The sequence below is a fragment of the Ascidiella aspersa genome, chromosome 8 (genome assembly GCF_963924565.1).
Source record: "Ascidiella aspersa chromosome 8, kaAscAspe10.2, whole genome shotgun sequence".
Lineage (NCBI taxonomy): Eukaryota > Metazoa > Chordata > Ascidiacea > Phlebobranchia > Ascidiidae > Ascidiella > Ascidiella aspersa.
In genome coordinates this window covers 24,356,594-24,380,450 of record NC_139454.1, presented here as the reverse complement: position 1 = coordinate 24,380,450, position 23,857 = coordinate 24,356,594, and the positions used below count along the sequence as shown (strand labels likewise).

Sequence of the window (23,857 nt, the reverse complement as noted above, 5' to 3'; positions counted from 1 at the left end):
AATTGTTTATTGCAACTGTTAAAACAAATATTGTGTCAGATGCTTTCATCGGCGGGGAACGAACTGGAAACGGCTTCAAGTGGCCAGATGGAACAACATTTGCAACCTACTCAGGTTTTTACTAAATATTCGCTTAAAACGTTTTCCCGCGGGAGGATTATGTAGCTCGATATGTTAGCTCAACTTGTATGTTACATGAAATTATAATGACATGTTTAATATTACAAAGTTTGGTAATTTACAACAAAATCAACCAGCCTGCTTTGATTTATTTATTCGTAGAAAAACTAGACAAGAAAGTACTTTTATCAGAATTGAAGTTACATGAGGCAATTAAACAAATAGAACGATTTGCATTAGCTTTGTTACCGTATGGATTTTAAACAGATTCGTTTTTGTCAGGAGTCAAATGCATTCTTGACGAGTCATGTGACGTCATTATAATATTTTTATATTAAATACAGAAATTTTAGAATTTACAAAATGTAAGTCTTAAATAAAATGAAAACAATAAACACTCTACAGAGGATATTTGCGCAAAATAGTGATTATTTTACTAAATTTGGTTTTTGTTCACGAGTCCTGATATTCATTCGGGTGCTCGGATGTTGTAACCCAATTAAACCTCCAGCCTTTGTTTTAGCAGGCGGCAGCACCTGGTCAACACCGGGATACAACGGATGGATAGGAGGTGGAAGCGGACCATCAGGTGCTGGAAAATGTATGGTGTTTACTGGAACACGATCAGGCTCACCAGGCAGTTATACTTACACTTGGAAGTGGGGAGATGCGGGGTGTTTTGGCACATACTACTACATATGTGAATATCAAGGTATTGTTACTGGAATAAGTTAAAGTTTGCATCGAATCAATAACTGCGATAAGTTACGTATTCTGAAGCATCGTGTTATCGATCGTTATAAATAAAAAGAAACACCTATCGACTAAATCAGTCGACAAACTTTTTTTTGTCGCGGACCAAAATATTCCTTTCAGAACTATTAAAGGCGCACTGCGCAAAACCAGTACGAAAAAATAGGAGGATCAAGGACTTTTGCTTTGATTTGGAACATGAAAATTTTGACAATGATGTCACCGAGTTACATCGTAATAAAATTAATCCTAAAAATAATTCAAATTTGGCAGCTGGAGTTCAGTTTTAATTGCGTTAATTTGTTTCAAATTGGCAAAATTAATATAATGGGCCTATGTGACGCATGAGGCACCTAAACAGATTTTTATTTTAATTCGAGTAACCGCGTTTATAGACTATAATTTAACAGAATGTGAGTCACACGACACAAGATGCCATAAAATGCATATCGCCTTTATGCTGAATAGATTTAAGTAAAAACGAATAAACTTTTGCGCGAAACACAAAAATAATTGTATTTCAATTGTTAAACTTGGCTAAAAGTATAGTTTAGAGAGGCCATGTACTGAACGCCCTGTGATGCAACATTAAACATGATAAAAACGTTAGCAATACCAACTTTTAAAATACAGCACAACGAATGTCCGGTATAGCGCGACCCACAATTATACCTGATAAAATTATGCTATTTAAAAATAGCTCGCGGCCCGCTAAAATGTTTAAAGGCCCTAATGTGGGCCGCGACCCACAGTTTGCCGACCACTAGACTAAATAATCACGAATGGTGCTTTGCTATTTACACAGTTGCCGCACACTTAGCACAATTTTTAAAAACAACATATATTACAACTTTTTTTATTTTAAAATGACCAGACCAACCTAAATGTACATTTTGGATAGGTATTGTTTTTTTAACATACACAACAGTAAAAAGAGTTACGTCTTCCCTGACGTATATTGATATATGCCAAAGTACAACGAACTTCGACACCCCCTCGTTTTATTAATAACGTAGACTAATAGGAAATATATTGTAATGTATTGTAAGAATAGTTAGAAGGGCAAAATGGCTCAAACTGGATCACAGGACATATAACATCCTAATTAAAGAACAAAGGAAGTCTACCGCAGATTAATCGAATCAGTAAATTAATGATGGACTTTAGATACCCTTCAATATGAATTTGATAGTAGTAACAGGATGCAGAAGGCTAGCGAGACACTTAATACTAACATTATTGGTTAACTATGTGTTTTTAAAATGTAGGTTTATGAAAGAACAACGCTTGTTTAAGTCATTTTTTAAAACCTTACTGCAAGACACGACAATATTACTACCGGTGTGTCTCGTCTTTTGTGACCCAGATGTGAGAAACACTCTGAGTTGAACACATACAAATCAGGGAGATGGCTTGATTAAACAATAAAGAGCTGCACTACCATTGAAGGCAAATTAGTAAACGACATGGCTATATGACCAGTGGTTCCCAACCTTTTATTGTTGCGACCCCTATACACTTTTCGAAATCCTACGCGACCCACAAATTTTGGTGTAATACACATAAGCCATATTACAATAATGTACGATTTTGTTTTTCACATACTGTTTTAATATTTGAGTAAAATGTGGGAAGTTAAGCACTAAGCATGTACACGTAATTAAAGTTGCTGTAGAAATGTATTTGAGTGATTTATGACTCAAAAAATGAAGTGTGCTTATGTCGTAAAAATGCAAAATTGACTGCCGTACAAAATTAATTAATTTATTAAAATAAATTTAATTTAAGTTTTAAAGTCTAAAATTTGTGATCTTAATAAAGACTATAAAAATTGACTGTAGAGCAGAATTTTTCATCTACACGTTTGTTTTAACCCTTTTTGCCGAATATCTTAAGTAACAAGTGTCGAAAAACGGGCCTTTGCTGTTTGAATGGTCGCGAGTAATTGCGACGTCATAACTGATGGAATTTTTTGTCATCTAAACTTTTGTAAGTCAAAATTACTGCCCACCTCTTAAGGACTCGAATACATTTGCATAGGCGATGTTAGTTTTAGTCTTTGTGAAAAGATTTATTGCGACCAGGTCTACACGTATTCTTATTTTTCGCAGTTGGATTTACAGTTGGATTTACCGTAATTTGCATTTACATTATATTGTGGCGAGCGTTTCACGCTTTGCTAAACTCAAGCCCCGTGCAGCAGCTGCAGCTGCAGCTGCAGCTAGCTTAAAAATACGCTTTGGAGCGATTTTCACGCTTTGCTAAACTCAAGCCCTGTGCAGCTATAGAAAAACGTTACGTTTGGAGAGATTTTTACGCCCAGAGCAGCTGAGTGCAGCTGTAGGGTAAACGGGCCTTTAAAGTCTAAAATTTGTGATCTCAATAAAGACTATTAAAAATAACTGTAAAGCAGACCTTTTTTCATCTACATTTTTGTTTTATCGTTTTTTGCCGAACATTTTAAGTGAAGAAAAACGTTGTTACAATGAAATCGATAGTGCATAACGCTTTTACATAGAATTTTAACAAGTGTCGCAAAACGGGGCCTTAGCTGTTTGAATGGTCGCGAGTAATTGTGACATCATTAGTCAAGGTTACATTTTAGGCATATAAACTTTTGCAATTTAAAATTACTGCCCACCTCTTAAGGAAGCGAATGCATTTGCATCGGCGTTGTTAGTTTTAGTTTTTTATTGATTTAACGACAATCAGGTGGCAGTCTTACGACTGAAGAAAACCTTTTGTCGCGACACCAATTACAGCGAGTAACAAACAATTTTAAGGAACAAAACGTAATAAATTAATACTGGACACTGGAAAGAAATTGCATCAAAATCTACGAGAAGCTAACAAAAAGTCATGTACAGCGTTAAATAAAATGAGAGATTCAGAGCAAATTAAATCAGGATGTCCAAACAGAATGTAATTCAACAAAGTAGCATTAGACAAGGAAAACAACGCAGTCGGTGACATTACAGAATTATCGACAAACAGAGAACAAATTGCGCTCATTAAAACGGACCTTTCGGCGGTTAATAGTGGACACTCAAAAAACAAATGTATTGGAGTTTCAGAAGCTCCGCAAATACAAGTACGAAACGTATATGTTATATTCAGTGGACTGTGGCCTAATCTCAACATGCAAAGGACAGCAGTAATTTTAGGATTCTTTCCGTAAAGGTGGTGTGTATTGGTCGATTTATAGAAAAAATGATGTTTCATATTTTTTAAAAATATTGAAACTGAAGATACAGCCCGTAATTTCGCCGGGAGACTATTTTAGCCTTTGTGAAAAGATTTATTGCGACCAGGTCTACACGTATTCTAATTTTTTGCAGTTGGATATTTCGGTCTCATTTACGTGCGATATTAGTTACCCCCAACATTAAAACTTATTGCGAGGCAGCCTAACTGCTAAAAAGAAGGAAGACCAAAACATGTAACTGGTTAATAAACCGCGAAGAACTAACCGTTTGTAAATTTTTCGTCAAATTTAAAATTATATAACAAACAGTGTTTTTTTTTTATTAATGCAGTTTCCCGCAACTTGGCTGTGACGTCATCAACCAGCACACCAACAATGGGAAACAGTTTGACATTCACAGGAACCATCTCTGGCGTTTACAACGAACCTCTTAACGTGGTTGTTGCTCATGGTGGAACATCCACCAGCGTTGCAAGTAATCTCGTTGGAACCAGCTTTACTTACGTCATCAACTCTGTCTCCTTGTCTCATACTGGAAATGTCGTGTTCACTGCAAGCAATAGTGCTGGGACTTGTTCTGGTTCAACAACAATTTCAATTACAGTCGGTAAATCGCTTTATTTTATTTGTCGAATCAAAAGCTTTGTGGCAGGAAACAGTATTTAATCATCAAGTATGACATAATTTAAACTTAAAAATCAAACTTATAACCACAGTAAGTAGTGTTAAAAATGTTTTATTGTATCGTTTAAAATTTAAAACATTAGTAAGCCACGTCAAATACAAAAATTAGTATTAGAGAGCTTTGCCATCAGAGTAATAACATCCTAAAGTTAATAACCTATTTAGATATGTTTTAATAACCTTCACAGTATATAAAGTGAGGTTGTATAACGTAAGTGTACACTGGATAATGTTAACAGTCAGGGGCGCCCGCAGAAAATTTTCCAGGGGGGGCAATCAGGGGTCCTGAATTTTCACTTTAGGGAATTCCCCTATTTTTCGCATGTTGTTAATGAATAATGACGTCATTAAAACAGTGAAAGTATGGCGTCATAGAATGGTGATTGCAAGACGTGATAGAAAAAACCCAGAAACACCAATTTACTTCCAGCAAAAGCGAGCACATGCGTCGTCGACAATCCTGTCAGGCGCCAGCTGCGAAATCGCAGTGTACAATCGTTAACTTTAGGCAAAAAATAAACCAATACCTTAAAATATGTGTGTTTAATTGTGGTAGAATCATACATAATTCGACTATCAGCAGCGCAGTTTTCAAGTTCCATGAACGAAACTAGCGCTGAATTACAAGCAAGCTTTCACCACGTGCAATACTAAACGAAGATCGTTTTTACCGGGTGTTATTATGCAACGATTAGCGCAAAATCTGCGCCGAGCTGTGTGCCAAGTCAGCTAAATTACAAGCTGTGGTTGAGGGGAAATAAGTCGTGTCCATTGCACACTTAGCACGTGGTCTTAGAGTATGCATAAATAGCATAATTTTGCGTTAACTATCATTACTTAAAAATTTATACTTTAAAACGCGCACGACAGTCACCATTATACCTCCTTTTAATAATCTGCTTCATTTAAACAAATGTCGATGTTACACCAACATCGGACATTAGCGCAGAGACTGAACAGCGCGAAACATAGTGCGTATAACTTGACGTTTTTTTAGCGAGAAAAAATAAATAAGGTTTGACTTAGCGAAATTGTCAATTGTCGAATACTTGCTAATCACTAATCAGTCAACCTAAACCAGCGCTTCTCAACCTGTGGGGGCCATAAGAACATTTGACAGACCAATTTAAAAAGCTAGATTTAGTTTCATTTGCGTCATTATATTTTATTTTAAAGGAATAATGGTTTGGGAGGAATTAAAAAGGAATACAAATTTATTGTTCAATCGCAAGTATCTCACTAATGCACGGTTGATTAAATAATCTGTTTTGAAATATGTTCTGCTGCTGTGTTTTTTTTTTTTTCTTTCATAAAAATTCTATTGGGCCACAGAATTTTTTTGCAAGATAAATGGGCCACGAAAGAAAAAGGGTTGAGAATCACTGACCTAAACAAATAACGAAAGAGAAAAACTATCCAGCGTTTACGGTAGACCAAACTAAAGACGAAAAACTGCGTTTTGCGCTCGATTTTGGCTTTGAATTAGATTAAGACGCGTGACCCAATTACTTAAAAAGCACGCCGCATCGAACAGTTTGTTAAACCATGACAAAAACGAACAAAAAACGATAATATATATTACAAAAAGGGGTGGTAAGAACTCCCGTCCCCACTGGATACGCCACTGGGGGCAATGGATAGTGTATATTATTTTTAACCTTCATAAGTAATAACATATTACACTTACAAATAATACTAATGATCACATTTTGAAATTCCAGGGGGGGCAAGTTCCCCCCCCCCCTTTCCCCCCCCTGCGGGCGCCCATGCTCACAGTATATAAAGTGAGATTGTATAACGTAAGTGTACACTGGACAATGTTCCTTATCCTTTACTATTTGTTTATACTTTTCTTCTGAAACCAAGTACCAACGCAACCGACTTCCGTGATATTAACCCCTTCAACAACTGGTGGATCTTCACAAATACAAGTTGCTTGGACGGCTGTTAGCGGTGTGACGGGGTACAGAGTGAGCTGGAACCATGGTGGTGCTCAGCAAAAAGACGTTAGCTCTGGCACAACAACAACCACCATCACAGGTTTAACACCTGGACAAGCCTACACCGTTCAAGTTCGATCGAAAAGTGGAGGGTTTGTAAGTGGACCTGCTTTAAGTACCGCAACAACAGGTTAGTTTTAAATGTATAGAGTGGAAATCATGGGGAAATTATTATATTCAGGTGGTCGTACGAAAAACAGAAAAAAACAGTTTGAAGGGCGGGTACAAAAGATTGACAAATGCACAATGCGACTTAAAATTATATTTGTTTATGAAGATAGTAGCTTCAACAGCATTGTGTCAGAGGCACATTCAGGATAGTTATTTTAGTTGGGCAGTATATTTTTATAGATGACGTCAAAAGATATGTCAAATAACTAGTACCCCAAAACCTATTATGCGCCAATGTGCCACATAAATCGGCTTTATTAATTTAATTAAAAGGCGACTTTTGAGTGAAAGTTTAAGGGAGAACTATGTCGCACAGATTAAAAAAATGTTGCAACAGTTAAACGGTTAATTATGGAAACGCGGTACGCATCATTATGCACATCTTAAAAACAATGGTCTTTATTCTAGAAATTATGACTTTTATCAACTTATATTTAACAAAACTACAAGTTGTATGACTCAATAAAGCAAATAAGTAAAACCTTTGCCGAAGCACAACAATAAATACGGCTCGTCTATATTGCTTGATCTTATAGTTTGACATGTGCTGTACTTGTGATACAATGTCATATTGCAGGGACGGTAGACTTCCAATAAGGGTCAATATGTAATATGCCAATATGGCCGGTATATTCTTGAATATTTGGTTAATTTAATAACCAATACATTTACTCGAAGTGCCAAAAAATAAAAATATGCAGATTTAGTTTGCCAAATCACCTTTGATAGGCTGTCAAACTATGCCATGCGTTTTTTCTTAATATATTAAATAAAGTGAATAAATGCATTTAACGAGTTTAACTGGGATGACGTTTGGAGGATATGTTTAAGTTTGATCCTTGAAAAAATAGTTAATATTCCTTTATGAAAAAGCTTTTCCAGATGCATTGGCGCTAAATTTGAAAAAAGCGCAGCCATAATGAAACTAAAAACCTTGCGGCAGACGTTTTTTCTGGTGTGCATAACGAAGCGCCCGAGTACTCCCTTATATACTAATGGATGGACGCTTTCCTAACAATTGACACTTTTGTCTGGTAGACCGCCTTTTACGTTTCCTAACTTTAAATAAAGTTTAAATTATAGAAAATCTGTAGTTTACCGACCTTTTAACCGTTTGACACGTGTGCTATGTCAACATTGTTAGGTAATGCATCGTTTTAAGCCTTGTCTTGCTTGAGCAATTTTTATTTACTTTCTTTTTACAATATTTTTTCATATGGAATTACAAGCTTTTTAATATAAGTATGTATTTTTTTTAGTTGTAGTGCGAGATATAAGCGAACATGCTCTTAAAATCTAAAAATTCTAAACCACACCAACTTTGAAAAAAATACGTCGCGGCCCACAATGATTTTGGAATAAACTAGAATATTTATTGTTGGTTATTAACAAATTCGAGTTGGTCCTTTACACAAATACTACATCAACTATAATTGTATTATTTTCGATATACAAAACATAAATTCAACGCAAAAACCTAATCCTTGGGAGCGCATATGGTTTTAACAACTACGGACCAAACCGAACAACCGAACATATTTTAATAATTACTGTAAAACGTAAATTAACGCGAACACTTTTATTGGATTTAAAGCATTCTCAGACGGAAAACTTTCTTTCGACAGATATGAGAATGCTGATTTTTAGCAACAAGCCAGTTTTCTCCCTTCAACGCTTGTATATGCCAAACTTTATTAGGCTACTTAAAAATTGTTTAAGTTACCTTCGAAATTTTACGCTTCTAGCATCATCTCTTACACCACCTACTGTCACTTTGACCTCGTCCACCAGCGGTGGAAAGTCCCAAATAACAGTTCAATTGTCGACTGTTGGTGGAGCTACATCTGGACATTCGGTGACGTGGACTCCAAATGGTGGATCCGCCCAGCCTAAAATCGTTGCAACTGGAACTACAACCACCATCAGTGATTTAACTCCTGGACAAACATACACGGTGGATGTTAGGGCTAAGAGTGGAACAGCAACAAGTAACCCTACTACAAAGAGCATAACAACAGGTTAGTTTGATGAATCGTTAATTATAGATCCATACCAAATTATTTTTTTTAGTATTTATTAGTTCATGATTTACTGCGTTAGGTTTAACTCGTATTTAGTTTTGCTTCAGGTGGTCGTGTATCGTTAATTTGACCCAATGTTTTGAACAGGTTTTGCAGTTTCTTAGCTGCAAAAATGAGTTATGTCTGTTTTATATTTTTGTTATTATTTTTACCTTGTATACAGTATTTATTTAAACTGTTTACTTAGCAGTTTTCCAGAATATTTTGCCTATCACATTTTCTTAAATTATTTTAATAGCTGCTTGGTGTTTTTTTTTTCATTTCAAAAATACCAATTATAAGCATGAAAACTCAGATTTACGTTTCAAAATGTTTTGAATATCCTATAACAGGGGTGGGCAACGTGCGGCCCGCGGGCGTCCCTTTTCCATTTTTTGTGCGACCCTTCACCTTCTTCCAGCTATTTTTCCCTAAATAAGGCTATTGGTGTGCACCATGTTGGGACTTTTGCTCCATCAGTTTCTTGTTTGAAGTGCGATGTAACCCATAGGCTAAACCGCTACACTAATGCAGTTGAAATCAAATGGGAAGCATCTACAACAAAGCAATCTTCATTCATAAAGTTTTACTTGTGAAAAAAGAGTTTTACAAGAACTGTTTCGCAACAATTAAACTTGTCTAGTACGGTCAAGGTGTAGCAGACTTTTTCCACGCATATTGACTGAGCTGGTTTTGAATTAAGGCTGTTAATTAAATTGTACTGGGCCGGTCCGTACGAATTGTAGGAGAAAGTATTTCCCAATCCACAAGTAGACAGTAATAACAAAACAGCCGTAGTTGCAGCCTGGTAGCTCATTAGTTTTTGTAGTAAAAGCTGAAAATATAAATTAGCGTTTATTTGATGTGCGGCCCTCATGTAAACATTATATTTTCTAACTGGCCCTTTTGTTAAAAAGGTTGCCCACTCTTGTCCTACAACAACGATAAAGCTGCTATAAGCATTTTGAAGTGGAAGGCGATAAAAACAAAGAGACTGGCATTAATAATGCGCTTTAAAATAAATATATTTAAAATAAATAAATATTTCGTCGAGAAAAATGTTTTTTAAACTCAATTTAATAAAATATTTACTTTTTGAATTAAGATAATTCTTTTCGGTAAATTTCATTTTTGCAGCCGCTTTTTATTGTGTGCCCTTAGTTTTCATTTATGTATTTCAATGTCAACATAAGAAAGAAGAATACAAAGGTGTTTGCAGTGTTGCAAACTAATCATTTCTGAAGTAACTTAAGTCCAAGTCAAGTCATTTCGAAAAAATAACAAGTCAAGTCCCAGTCCAAGCCATTAGTTGCCCAAATCATTATGAGTACAATCTCCAAGACAATTTTACTAATAATAATGCTAAAGATTTATGATTGTTCATTACTTGTAATATAAGTATTTAGAGCAAAAACACCATTTACGCAGAAATATTCGTTAGTCTATTTTTGCCATTTTCTTTAGATATAGTGTTTTGTCAACAACCATTGAATTAAATTTCTGCAGCTCCTTCGCCACCAAGCAATGTGAAGTTGACACCTTCACAAACACAAATCATAATAAGCTGGAAAAATGTTCCTGGGGAAGTTGTTACTTCATACTTTGTTTATGGGACACCAGTTGATGGTTCCTCCTCAACCTCAACTACAGTTAGTTCAACCACAACAAGTTACTCATTTACTGGGTTGATTACGATGAAAAAATACGAAGTACAAATTAGATGCTTAAGTGGTTCAGTCAGCAGCACAACTGTTACAAAAACAACTTCAACAGGTTTGTTATATTTTTTTTGAGTAAAATTTTGTCAGAAAAAGTTAAATTAATCTATCGGTTAACGTTGATTTATGGCTTTACATGCAAATAACGCCCGATTTTCATAGTTCTACTTTTCTGTTGAGATTGTGCAAGTAAGATTTGTTTGAATGAAGGTAGGATTAAATCTTTAATGTTTTAAATAAATTTCAGGTTCGGTCCTTGTCAGTTTTTCCAGCAATTCACCTCTAACAGTAAATTTTCGAGCGGACAAATCTGTAACTTGCAATTGTTCGGGATATTACGAACCACAATGCAGATGGTTCAGGTATTACTGATTTCAAGCACTTTATCAACTGCTGCGTGTTCACCGTACCACCGTTAAATAACCGACCTAATGTTTTTATCTTTATTTTAATTTTTTAATCAAAACGAGTAAAATACAGTATAGTTATTAAAAGAAAATTAAATCCATCTTTGTCAAATTAGCACCGCACATATTCATTTAATTGTAACGATTGCTTTATATAGGCCTAATTGGAACCCTACAAGACAATGACTGACCGAATGCAGTAAAACACACATTCTTTTGTTTTTTTTACAATTAGAAACAACGTGGAACAAACTACAGTTACTTCGGCACAAGTTTACCAAACCTCCACCACAGCAAGTGGAAGTACGTCAGGAACATCTACACTTCACATCAACATTTCAGATCCAAGTTACGCGGGTCATTACGAATGTAAGGCGACCAACTGGGATGGAAGTGGAACAAAAACTAAAACTTTAACCATATTTGGTAAGTGCTAGAAACTAATAACAAGTCGTTTTGGTTGTCACGAATCATTTGTTTAAAACTTGCTTGATTTTTTCACACAGTAAGGCCAACCATTGCAACAAGTACGTCCGCTATTGATTTTCTTTCATACAACACTCCACAACAAGTTTACTGCGAATCACGAGGTCACCCTAAGCCTACAGTTGATTGGGCGAGGTATTGTATAACCAGTGAAGTCTTAATCGCTGCAAAACGGAAGTTATTAAAGAAAACGTTTGCCGGGTTTTTAGGTCTGGCTCTTCGGTTGCTACAAGTAACGGTTTGAAAATCCGTCAATATGAAGCAAGCTCAACTGCTTTCTACGTAAATCAAACCCTCAACATCAGTCTTCAGAATGTTCTCGAATGTGGGGAGTACGTTTGCAAAGTTACAAACTCAGTTGGAAGCCAACAAAAGTCTGTAACTGTAACAGGTAAGTTTTAAACAGTCGGTATTATGTGAGAACATTTGTCAAGCGTTTTCCGCATTTTGTAAATTAATTATTGAACCCCTTGAAATTTGTTTACTTATTCGTCGTCCATTTCAATAAGAATACCCTGAAAAAGAAAACGTTAATATGTTAAACTAAAAATCGAAAAAAAGTATAAAAGCAAGAATAAATAAATGTATCCAAAATATAGTAAAGTTGAATAAAACGTTTTACTTGTAACTTCTCTTCAATCAATTGTCTTATGTTGGGTTTGGCTTAGGGACAATAAACTTTTAATCGTAGCTCCATAACCTGCTTTTCTACGTAACCAACTTTGGGCGTCCATACTGTTGATATTGTCCAAGTGGCTGTTTAATTATGTTATGACGTAGTGTTATATCGGATTGGAAAAAGGAAGCACATTAAAACGCCCTGCTCGCCATCTGCCGTACCGCGCCATTAGTGCCACAACCTATACGTGGGCTTTTATAACTTTATCAGTGAACGGTTTGGTAGATTCCTTCGCAGGTTTATAATTTCACTAAACAACGTTTTTTGCATTTCTTAATGTAATACAGTTCAACCGAACGTAACATTATCCACCAATGAGTTGACTGCAAGTCATGGAGAATCAAAAACTGTTACTTGTACCAGCTACGGTTTTCCAATCCCAAAGATCACGTGGAAAAAGTAAGCAAGCCTATAGTATAGAGTTTTGTCATATGTCGTCGCGCAGTGTTGAAAAGTTCGGGCCGAGCAATACTTTATCTATAGCTAGTTTGTTAACCTGTGCTGTTTACCTAGATAAGTTTATTCCTAATGCTTTAGGTCATACAGGGGCTTACTAAACATTTTCGTTATGCGACTCATTATAAGTTATTAAAACCCTTAACGTCAGTAGCGCACAGAAAAATCCTTGTGGCCTGCTTTTGAACATGTTTGTTTAAAAACGTTTGTAACTCATAAAGGTTTTTTGTTTTGATTTAGTTTTCACATTTTGCTGACAACCACTGCTAAGAAGGGCCGCCACCCTTTAGATTAGTAGGCTCTGGATGATATAACGTGTAACTTTCAGAAAATGGCGCCTATTGTATTTTTCTGTGGCCAGCTGATGCATTTTTAGTACGATATTGTCATCCAATATTTTCTCAAAGTTTGAAAACGTTTTGCGTTGTCAACTGACGTCATTACTGTTTTGAAACAAGCAAAATAGATGAAGTTGAAACGTAAATATTATTTTTACTAGGTTTGTAGACCAAAATTTGCTTACATGTAAGGACCCCTAGAGACCTTTGTTTTAACCTAATATTGTTTTAATAAATTTACCCTTCGTGCTAGAAATCGTTTGGTCGATTCGCAAATCATTGCTGTAATGCAGAAATCCATTTTGTATCGGATCGGTAGCGATGCCAATCTAGATCGGAAGAGTTTAGTCTACCGATGATGTCACTTGGAAGTCGCTATTTCCTACGCTCCGTTAACATTGATCATTTTTTTTCTTACATCTACATCTTTGTTTCTTAACAAACAATTTGTTTTCCTAATAAGGATGCAATAGGTTATTATTTGTTACCAAAGTAGCTTAAACGTGAAATACGTAATTTAAATAAGGGCGAAATGTCACGACAATAGTCTGTCAACCGCTGCTAACAATAATAACTACAAAACTAAGTTAACATTTACTTTTAGGTCAACGTTATTGGTTTCCTCCGACACCGGCCAACAATATTATCAGACCATTACCACCGACAGCACAAACTATGGGAAAACAGCAAATCTACATCTAACAAATATTGACGTTGCTTTAGCAGGGCGATATCATTGCGAAGCAAATAACACAGAAGAAGTCCATAGTGAAATATTTAAACTTCTGGGTATGTATATACTTCTATACTGGGTATGACTATTTTTTAAATATACCAGGAGCCTTTAAAAGATTAACGAATCAGTAGATCTGTTGAAGGCTCCTAAAGTGCGTAAACCGTTATAGTTCATCAAAAATCGTTGTACTTCAATGTGTATACTACATCTTTATATTCTTAAAATATTCGTATTTTTAGTTCGAGCAAATATAGCTCTTTCACCATCATCGACTTGGAGAGTTACACAATTTCCTGAGTCATTCTACGTCGACTGCGTGTCTTTCGGATGGCGCCAGCCTAACGTTGACTGGTTAAGGTACAGTTGATATGATGACTACTCAATTGACACATATGAACCTTTTGATAGTTGAATGAGAGTCTTGGTACATTTTAAAATTGGCCAAATGTTTAATAGAATTAGAGAGTGAATTTCGCTTGCAAGACGACTATAGGACGATAATAAAAGACTTGGTGCTTACCAAACATAATTTAAAGCATTTTATCGTATAGTCAAATAAAACTAAACTTCAGCACCTGTACCTTTCAATATTTTAGTCGGTATGCTTATATCAACCGTTTTCTAAAATAGCTATTTTTTAATAAATGTTGAAGTTTTAAACTAAACGCGCATTTATTCATACAGAAATGGCCACAAAATAACCAATATATCGTCGTCGGTTGGAGTGCACCAAGTTGCTACAGCAGTTTCCCACACCCAAGTGAAGTCCCGTCTCCACTTCACAGCCACAAGCATCGAACAAGTTGGAGCTTACAAATGCACAGCAAGCAACAATAATCCCCCTTCCGTTGTTAACACCACGTTCTATTTACAAGGTAGTTCGAAAAGTGATTATTTTTAGTTTGACTTGATAAAGGTTTTCGTATGTTTCGAACACTCCAAATGCAGTGACGTTTTTATTTTTCGCAGCAAATTTATTGCGAAATATCACTGTCTGGTTATACAGTGCAGATTATTATCCATCGTAATTTAACCCACAAATGACAAAATACTGATAGTGATTTAACGAAAAATATAGACTACTGGTTTTCGTTTATAGTTTGACTTTATAAAGGTTTTGTATTATCCAAAAAGTCTAATTATTACTTCTTTAAGTTACCTAGAATTTATTGCGCAATAACACCGCTATGATCATAGCTGTTTATGCATGAATTGCTTGTAGATATGGATAAACAAAATTTTAATAGGCAGTTATGTTGGTTTAATGTTATACAACAAAAAAATGATTCAGGATGTTGGTTTACAAAAAGGCAGGTGTAACGTAATGGCTTAAGGCTGGCTTTAACAGCAGGCGTGTGTCTATTTTACCGACATTATATAGTGCGACTAAAACTGCTGTCGCCTATTTGATGCTGCTTAGTATAAACAATATACATAATGAAATCAATGCTGAGTATATACATAACGAAAAACAATCTGTCAGCCTTTACTTAAATGTCCGCACCTAAAATGCAAGATTAGAAAAGTGTATGCTCAAGGCGAGATTAAAACTTTTACTCAACGGACATTGCTTTAAATACAGCATCTATTTTTACTTAAAGATTATTTACCTGTTTAAAACATTTGTAAACAACAAGTACCATAAATCGAATTAAAGTTAAACCATCATTTAAGTTTAATTTGTTTAAAATGTTTGATTGCTGTTTTTGTTGTAGCTAAGGCCAACATTTCCTTATCGAAGACAACAGTGTCGGTGACACATGGCGCAAGGTCACAAGTTAATTGCACATCGTTCGGGTTTCCGCAACCAGAGGTTTATTGGACAAAGTAAGACACTCTTACACTTTGCAGCAAAATTTTTGCGGGAGCAACATACTTTAAAACTAAAATGTGATTTAAACAGAAATTCGGTGAACGTATCAACCAATACTGGCGAAGGTATATACCAAACAGTCCACAAAGAGACAGCCTACAAGATTGTGGCGTCTTTGGATTTTGTAAATCCTTCGCCCACTACAACAGGAAGTTTCGTATGTCACGCCAGCAACACAGTCGGTGAAAACAATTCAACCTCACTGCAAGAAACTTTAGCTGGTAAGTTGTACATAATACACACTTTAGCCCCAACCTAATTAAGTGGATATTATGCAGCCGGAATCTTCCCGAACGACACTTGAATTAATATGTGTATATTGCAAGTAAACTAGTTTTGCAAACACCACGCTGTTTAGCTTTCACAATATTAAAAACATTCAAAAGAAATTCCGTGAGCTGTATTTGTTTGTGTAAAAAATATGTTATAAGAACTATCTGGTATGACAGTAAAATATGACAATCTAAACAATTGAGCAATGTATACAACATGTGCTATTGTTCAGAGGCCTACACCCAAGCTACGATCAAATCTTTTCTGTAGCACCAAGCCCAATAACAAATGTCCGATCCTTGACACTTTGTTCCGCTACCGATGCCTGATATTATGAACAAAAAGCGATCGGATACTAAGCTATGTCATTACTCCAATCAAACGAGCAAAAAAAGACATTACAACGTCCCAAGTGTGTTTTTAGGTTATTTAGCCACAATTTGCCTTAAAGTTACCTTTAGTTGTTATATTAAAATTAGTTTTTATAAACGTACCGCTTGAGATAGAAATCACGGCGTTTGATCGCAAATTACGACCGAAATTTCGATACCACCCTAGTATCGGACTAGTACCGATACTACCAGTTGGCATCGGGTATCGTCCTCGATCCAATATTTTATCGGCCCTGTCTAACAACCATATACAAGTCAGATATACATAGGATGCTCTCGGCCGCAACAAGTTTACCAGCTTACCAAGGATTTCCGTTCAAGCAAGGTCAGCTCAGAATAACTATAGGCTTTACTGATTGTGAGATTCGAACTCACTACCTGGTACGAGCATGAACAGGTTGCAACAGACAACGGTGATATAAAATGTCAGTGTCTTGCATTTAACCTGCGTTTACCTAGTTAGTTTGGAGTTCTCAACCTGTTGGACTACACACGAGCAGTTTTCCAGTCACATACGATGGTAAAATACAACCGATGCAGGCGTAGTCGTAATACTGTTGCGGCCATATTAAGCTGTAATCAAAATCCAAAACTCCTAGTTCAGTGATTCTTAAACTGTGCGCCTCGATAGATTCTCAAGTGTGTCGTGAATTTGTTTGTAAGTAAGGAATGTAATCTGTTTAACTTAAAAATAGACACTAAGACAAGTATGCGACACTTGGAACACACTTTAAAGTAGAAAAATGATCACAATATTTTATTTACGTGATGCCTTGTCGTGTATTAAAAGCGAGTTTCGAGTTATGTTATGATAGATTTATAAAGTAAGTCGCAAATTGTTTTGTATTTTTGTTGTGTCCAACAAGCTGAAAAAGTTTGAGAAACACTGCTCGAGGTGGTACCCAGTCAACAAAAGGTTTCATATTTAGTCGTTATCCCAGTTTTATTGAATTAAATATATCCTGTTGTCATATACCTAACTTTATTGAAATACTTGATGCTGCTCCGTTTAATACGGATGCCATTTTTGAACATTTCAGTTGCCCCAAGGTTTCTTAACGCGTCATCACCAGCTGCAGAATTTAGCCAATTACAAACGTTGAATTGCACGTTTACCGCCGACCAGTCGACCACCTTTCACTGGACCATAAACGACCAAAACGTCACAATCAACAGCGACGCGTCGCCAACCTACGTCACGAACCACAGGACAGACAACATAGTGACGTCACAATTAATCGTCAATGCATCCGTGATATTTGGCGCCAACGCAACTGCGAAGTGCTGGGCAAAAAATAAAGCTGGAACATCAGAAAATGCGACCATAGTCTTAAACACAGGTAGCGTGTTAGCATCATTTTCTTTCCAATTAAAGAATCATCCTGAATTCGATTGGTGAAAAACGATTTTGATTGCACGTTAATTGATAAAGATCTAACTAAGTGCAAGACTCAGAAAACCGATTACGTTTCCTTGCTTTACGATTTTGTTTCGTGTTTTGTTACTGATGATGCTCATAAAAGTTTAATATATTTGTTGCGTAACTTTATAACAGACTAATGTTCGGTTTTAAGTGTTTTACATTTTTTGTTCTCTTATGGGTGGCATACTAGCATTTAACTACTTGCATCTATTTTAGCTACAAACAATGCATATTATGATACTTTACCGCTGTAGTCGTGCTCTTTATTAACATTTTGCCTATTTCACGATGTTTCACGTAGATATTCAATTTCTTGGCGGTCATTATTACAACACTCACCAAAGCGAGCTCGACTACCCGAATGCAGAAAAGTACTGCACAGATCACGGCGGGGAACTACCATCAGCTACCTACGTCACAAACAACTTTCTCCCTTCCATCATTGCTGCTCTTCCAAATGGAGTTTGGGTTCAAGGTATACGAATCGGGAAGCTAATTGTCTAGTGGCGTTACCCCTTTATCTGAAAATATACCCCTTTCTGAAAATGGTAAAGGTATAACCTGCAATTAACTATTAGATAAACAGTGTATGATAACCGAATAGTTTTCTTTTCAATATTCATTTAAACTTAATGATTTAACAGTATGCTATACTTTTTTTTATTTTCGGCGATAAAAGATCAGATCCAAGAGTACTATCGAACTTACCCCATTAAAATTTATAAATTACCCCACTAAGATTATTTTGCCATTAAGAACCACTGCTTTTACTGAAAGTGTGTCGTTTTGGGCTGAGGTAACCTGTTGGCTGGAAGTTCCAAAAACCGTTTTGAGGCAAAATATGTACTGGACATGAATTTCCTTAAAGCAGGACAAATATAGTTTGAGGTGTAATCAATATTTGGCGTGCGTTGTCGATTAGGAACAATTTTCGCTAAAACCAAACCGAAAAAAAGCAGAATTTTTTTTTTCAAATGCTTATTTTGATCTATGCTGTTCTAAACTTGACTTAAATTGTCAGGGAACGACTCAGTGACAAATCACACACCTTGCCTTAAAGCCGATAACACCTCAATTTACCCAGCAGCGTGCATTGGAAATGCTTCGTTCGCCTGCGTTTTTCCAGGTAAAAGTTACTCATAACGTATTTTTAATTTTTGGGTGTTTTGCTAGCCTTAGTTCACTAAGTCAATGTGACAGATATTTTTAGCGTATTTAATCGATTTTTGTCATAATTGCAATTTCTTGCTTGAGTTTCTTCTATTGTGTTACAATTTACGATACAGCAACTACTTAATAATGGTATCGCTCCGAGTTGACATTATTTTTTTTATCATGGCCATTTATGACATAAAATGTCCATTTTATACGAATCTATTAGTTCTAAATTTCTTGGCTCGAAATATTTTTATTCATCTGTGACTCGTATGGTGTGTATGTTTCGTTGAATGATATGGCACTACAAATCCCTTTTAATGTGAAGTTGCTTGTACTAACAGATTGTAGCAAGTTATGGCATCATGGTTGTTTATCGAGCTCCGTAGGTAGAGCAACGGTCCCTCTATGGCCGCAACCTCACTGCAGGCTAGGTTTTTTCTAGCCTTTAATAAGCAATTTGTGACTGCAGTTTTTTGTTTATTCGGTTATATGAGGATATAATATGTATGATGGTATGATGATTCATGCCATCGCCAAAAGATCAATTTCTTGTTTTTTAAGCTGACATTGGTGCAAGTTTGCTGTGTTTTCTTAAGCACAGTATTTTAAAGCAAAGCAATGTTTTCAGTTATTGAGATTTTGGAGGTAAGCAACTGCCATCCAGACAGCATCGAAGTGAAATGGAAAGATAAAGCGAAGCTCCAAGGCGGCATTCCTTACCGCTTTACTGCTAACAACACTGGAGAATCCCACATTGACATGAATACCACTGAATACTCTCCAACCAATTCGTACTCAGCCAAAATTGGAGGCTTAACATCTGACGTTCAATACACATTACAGGTCAGTGCAACAAAATATATAGTTTTTCAATTAGTAATTCAATAGGCTCATTAGGGCAACTACAGGTTAAGCCCAATTTTTTATCAAATATAAATGTTGATGTTAAGCCGATTATTAAATCAAATAGAAAGTTTTCGAGATTCGTATAACAGATAAGGGCTGTTGATGTTAACTCCAAACCCTTAAATTTCTTGGTTTGCCTTCTTTCCTTAAAACGAGCTATTTTCCGCTTAGTTGGAGCTGTTTACTGCCATATCGAAACTTCCAGAAGCTTCAGCGATAAACGGTTCTACTTCAAGCATATTCCAAAGTGTCACTAGCGAAATGAATATTCAAGGAGACGAGTGTGTTGTCACAATCACAATTCCTGACAAGCTTCTCACCGATATTACAGATATCAAGGTCAGAACAAGTTATAGAAAAACAATTAGGGCTATAATTTAGTTTGTTTGACGTATTACAACCACTATAGGATGAACGGTCTGACCGTTTTAACCTCAGGGGATATTTATTTTTATTTCATTGGTCCTTACACTAAATTAAGTGTACAGTAATAAGCTCAACATATAATAGAGATTGTTGTGCTATGTTCATGCATATAAATCAAATCACAAAAACATAAATTGATATTAAGACCTATAAAAGCACTTAAAAACCCACAAAAGTTATATAAATCATTTTTACTTTACAGCTGGTTATTGAAGGGCCTAGTGCCGAACCCCCCGGAAATGTAACTCAAATTTCCAAATCTGCCGCGTCCTCTGTGGTGCACAAGGTCAAGTTGAACGAAGGAGAGTCTGTCAAGGTCAAATTTCAGCCGGTTACTTCACAATGTCAAGCAACCAACTTGCAAGTATCTGGAACTTGCCAAAGAGGTGAGTTGCACAGAGAACAAGACATAATTTCCCATATAGTAAGAAAAATGATGGCAAGTAGTAGTTGTTTAAAGTTTAAATTCGTTTTCAATGATTTTGGTTGATATTAAGATGAAATATATTGTCCAAGTGTTGTTGTAAACAAGTTACTTCAAAATTACTTAAGTCGGGCCATTTAAAAAACAACTAAAGTTAAGTCGTTTGCTGAAATACCACGTCAAGTCCCCCCGCAATTGGTTTTGATAGCAAGTCAACTTCAATGCATATAATTGACATAAAAATAAAACGTTAAACGATTAAATTGGGAAATTCGCCCGAGTATGTGAAATAGCTTAACTAAGAATAGCTAAACGCAATATACAGAAGAAATTTGTATTTTACATGCAGACATTGAGATGAAAATCCATATTTGGTCAAAGTTGTTTTAATCAAATTACTTAAGTCAAGTCAGGTCATTTTAAAAAAATGACTTAAGTGCAATTAAATGAAGTTATTTTACTTAAGTCAATACTAATATCTCCAACACAGAAAGCTAAGGATTATTTCCTAAGGCAAATGGTTTGGAATAAAACAATAAAAGAACAACGCTAAATAAATCTTTGCATATATGATTCTCTACTGATTTTACATGCACCATAGCATAAGGTTAAACTAATACGTCCAACCCTTAAGAAAACCTGTGGTTATTTGTTGAGGCATAATGTTTAATTTATTAACTTAGGAAACGCTGTGAGTCATTATTCGTTGCAGTAGCGCTTATTCATGCTTGGCGGCAATTATATAGCGCTGTACCAAACCACAGGCCGGCTTATTTCCTTTATTACACCCCCACACTGCTTTAGTTCCTTGCTCCATTGGTTTTAAGCTTTATGCATTCGCTTTTAAATTCGAATCATAGCCGAATAGACTGAATTAAAACAGATCTTTCCCAAAAGGGTTCGGAGAATCTCTATAGGTTCAAGCAAAGAGCTTGGGTTTCACGAGTAGGCCTAGATCATTTTGACACAACGTGCTACATTTATATAAATCCTGTGTGTTTTTATGTTAAAGCGTGCAGTGCAATAGACTTAAATGATGCAAACAATGTTTATCAACGATGTCCCGCGATAAAATGTTTAATTATTTTGCTGTTCAGACATTAAAGTTTTCGAAAAAACGTATGCATTTCAATTAGTTCATTCAAAAAAATTGTGATAAAATTCCTTTACTGAGCATTTGTTGCCCGTCCGCTACAAAATTTCAGTTTTAAACCGGTTCGCAGTGCAAAAAAGGGTTGCCGACTCCTGTAAAATCATATATCAATTCAAAGTTGAACCGTCCGAGTGCAATATTGAATATGTGTTTGTGTACAACTGTACAACAATTTTACGACAAGAAAAAATATAGAATACACTTTTTCTATCTTACAACAACACAGTTTTTACAGCACGGTTTATTTTGGTTTGGGAATACCGGTATTGCATTCGACCCATATTTGTTAGAAATGATAAAAAAAAGGTTTACTGTATTTTTCTTATTATTTTCAGCAATTTCGGTGACGACCACCACTGACCAGACTAATCCACCAAGCAGCTTACCATTAGGCGCCATAGGTGGAGGTGCAGGAGCCTTTGTGTTACTTATCATCGTAGTCGTAGCATTGGTCGTGTTTAACAGGTATGTAAGACTTTTAAATAAACCCATCACTAATGGTTTTGAAAAACCACAATATATTATAAAAGAAATACATCAGTACCGGTAATGGTTTTGATCAACGCACTATAAGAGACCTAAGCCAAAATTGGCAGCATTCCTTGGTTTAATTTAGTGAGAGAGAAGATGTTGTTGTCAAAAGAGCCACATATGGCTTAAGTTCCCATGTGCGGCTGTGGACCAATACCACCCAGGGTTTATAAATTCAATTAAACCAAGGAACGTTTTAAAAAGGGACAAACAAAACGTATGCAGCCAGTATATTAGACTAATAAAACATCAAAACTGGTTAAATAAGCATTTCCGCTGCGAGTTTTCACAGATATTTTTCTCTTTGCACACACAAAGGCTTGGTATATTATCATGTTGTTTTGCCTTGTGTTAAATTTAATACCTTGTCACCTGCTTAATGTGCAATGTTTCTATTAATTATGTGAACAAATGCATTGGTTGTTAGCTTATTAAGTTATTGACACTGGTGCTTTGTCTTTGCTTAATGTGGGTAGGCTACATTACAACACACCGAACAATTTAATAAGATGAATATTATGTCATTAAAACAGGTCTACCGTTAGATCGTGGTCAATTCGACGAAGGAAAACTCACGATAATGAACTGCAGCCAATTCAAGGTACTTCATACGCAAATGTATTTTAATTGCTTTAAGTTTTAAGCGGATTCACGGGTAAAATTAATACTATATAAATGCATACATAACCTTGGACGGTTTGATCTGAATCATAATTGAAAACACAGTTGTTTATTGTATGCAGCTGAATTGTGTTCAGTATATTGGAGTGGTATAACAATACAAGTCAATAACTTGAACTTGCACTTAAGTAACCGTTTTAAAATGACACGACTTGCGTTAAGTAATTTGGGTAGTATGACTTACATTGAACTTAAATGTTTTTTACCTGAACTAAAGTCATTTTGTCTTAAATGATTGAAAGGGTTAAGTTACTTCCAAAAAACTTCTTTTCACCTCTACGGTATAGTGTTATGTTATTATTGGATCATCCCTTCCCAGATTACACTTTATTATTACATTGTACAAACATCCCAAACAAAACAAGTGGATGTCGCGACCGGGGTATCTTCGTTGTATTAATAACTATTGCGTGTTAACTATGGCGAGGCGTTTCCGCTCTTGTATTGCCGCGTGCACCACCCACAACTCTTCCAGTTAGTTGCTGTGCATAGTACAGACTTGGACAACTAGCTGTATAGTTTTCTTATTCATTGAATGAGAGAAAAAGGCGTCAAATTCTAATTCGAATCTAATTCGGATTTTACCAAAAATCCTACTTTGTCCAACGACATTTTTTAGTCTCTCAGTTCAAACGAAGAATTTCAATTAAATTTTTTTGGTTGGAACGACTTGTATGTAATTTTTACATCTAAAAAGCATAATAAGACATAAAAATTAGAACCCACAACAATAAATGGCGATTAAAATTTAAATTGGTTGTAAATAATTATATGTGATTCTTGTTCAAATTCTAGTTAAAATTT

At 35.7% G+C, this 23,857-nt stretch overlaps 1 protein-coding gene across 1 annotated transcript in view; it reads left to right on the top strand.

Moving 5' to 3' along the window:
• LOC146136984 (uncharacterized) overlaps nucleotides 1-23,857 on the top strand; it is a 53,006-nt gene that overhangs the window by 12,253 nt on the left and 16,896 nt on the right. The window contains exons 6-29 of the mRNA XM_083396306.1: nucleotides 40-114; nucleotides 644-832; nucleotides 4,410-4,553; nucleotides 6,629-6,892; nucleotides 8,679-8,951; nucleotides 10,500-10,766; nucleotides 10,959-11,073; nucleotides 11,354-11,544; nucleotides 11,625-11,739; nucleotides 11,814-11,995; nucleotides 12,571-12,682; nucleotides 13,682-13,866; nucleotides 14,053-14,170; nucleotides 14,498-14,688; nucleotides 15,529-15,640; nucleotides 15,717-15,907; nucleotides 17,392-17,691; nucleotides 18,076-18,249; nucleotides 18,796-18,900; nucleotides 19,561-19,775; nucleotides 20,010-20,177; nucleotides 20,467-20,650; nucleotides 22,177-22,306; nucleotides 22,906-22,973. Of these exons, the coding sequence (XP_083252432.1) occupies nucleotides 40-114; nucleotides 644-832; nucleotides 4,410-4,553; nucleotides 6,629-6,892; nucleotides 8,679-8,951; nucleotides 10,500-10,766; nucleotides 10,959-11,073; nucleotides 11,354-11,544; nucleotides 11,625-11,739; nucleotides 11,814-11,995; nucleotides 12,571-12,682; nucleotides 13,682-13,866; nucleotides 14,053-14,170; nucleotides 14,498-14,688; nucleotides 15,529-15,640; nucleotides 15,717-15,907; nucleotides 17,392-17,691; nucleotides 18,076-18,249; nucleotides 18,796-18,900; nucleotides 19,561-19,775; nucleotides 20,010-20,177; nucleotides 20,467-20,650; nucleotides 22,177-22,306; nucleotides 22,906-22,973 (4,068 nt within the window). The remainder of the gene's footprint in view (nucleotides 1-39; nucleotides 115-643; nucleotides 833-4,409; nucleotides 4,554-6,628; nucleotides 6,893-8,678; nucleotides 8,952-10,499; nucleotides 10,767-10,958; nucleotides 11,074-11,353; nucleotides 11,545-11,624; nucleotides 11,740-11,813; nucleotides 11,996-12,570; nucleotides 12,683-13,681; nucleotides 13,867-14,052; nucleotides 14,171-14,497; nucleotides 14,689-15,528; nucleotides 15,641-15,716; nucleotides 15,908-17,391; nucleotides 17,692-18,075; nucleotides 18,250-18,795; nucleotides 18,901-19,560; nucleotides 19,776-20,009; nucleotides 20,178-20,466; nucleotides 20,651-22,176; nucleotides 22,307-22,905; nucleotides 22,974-23,857) is intronic.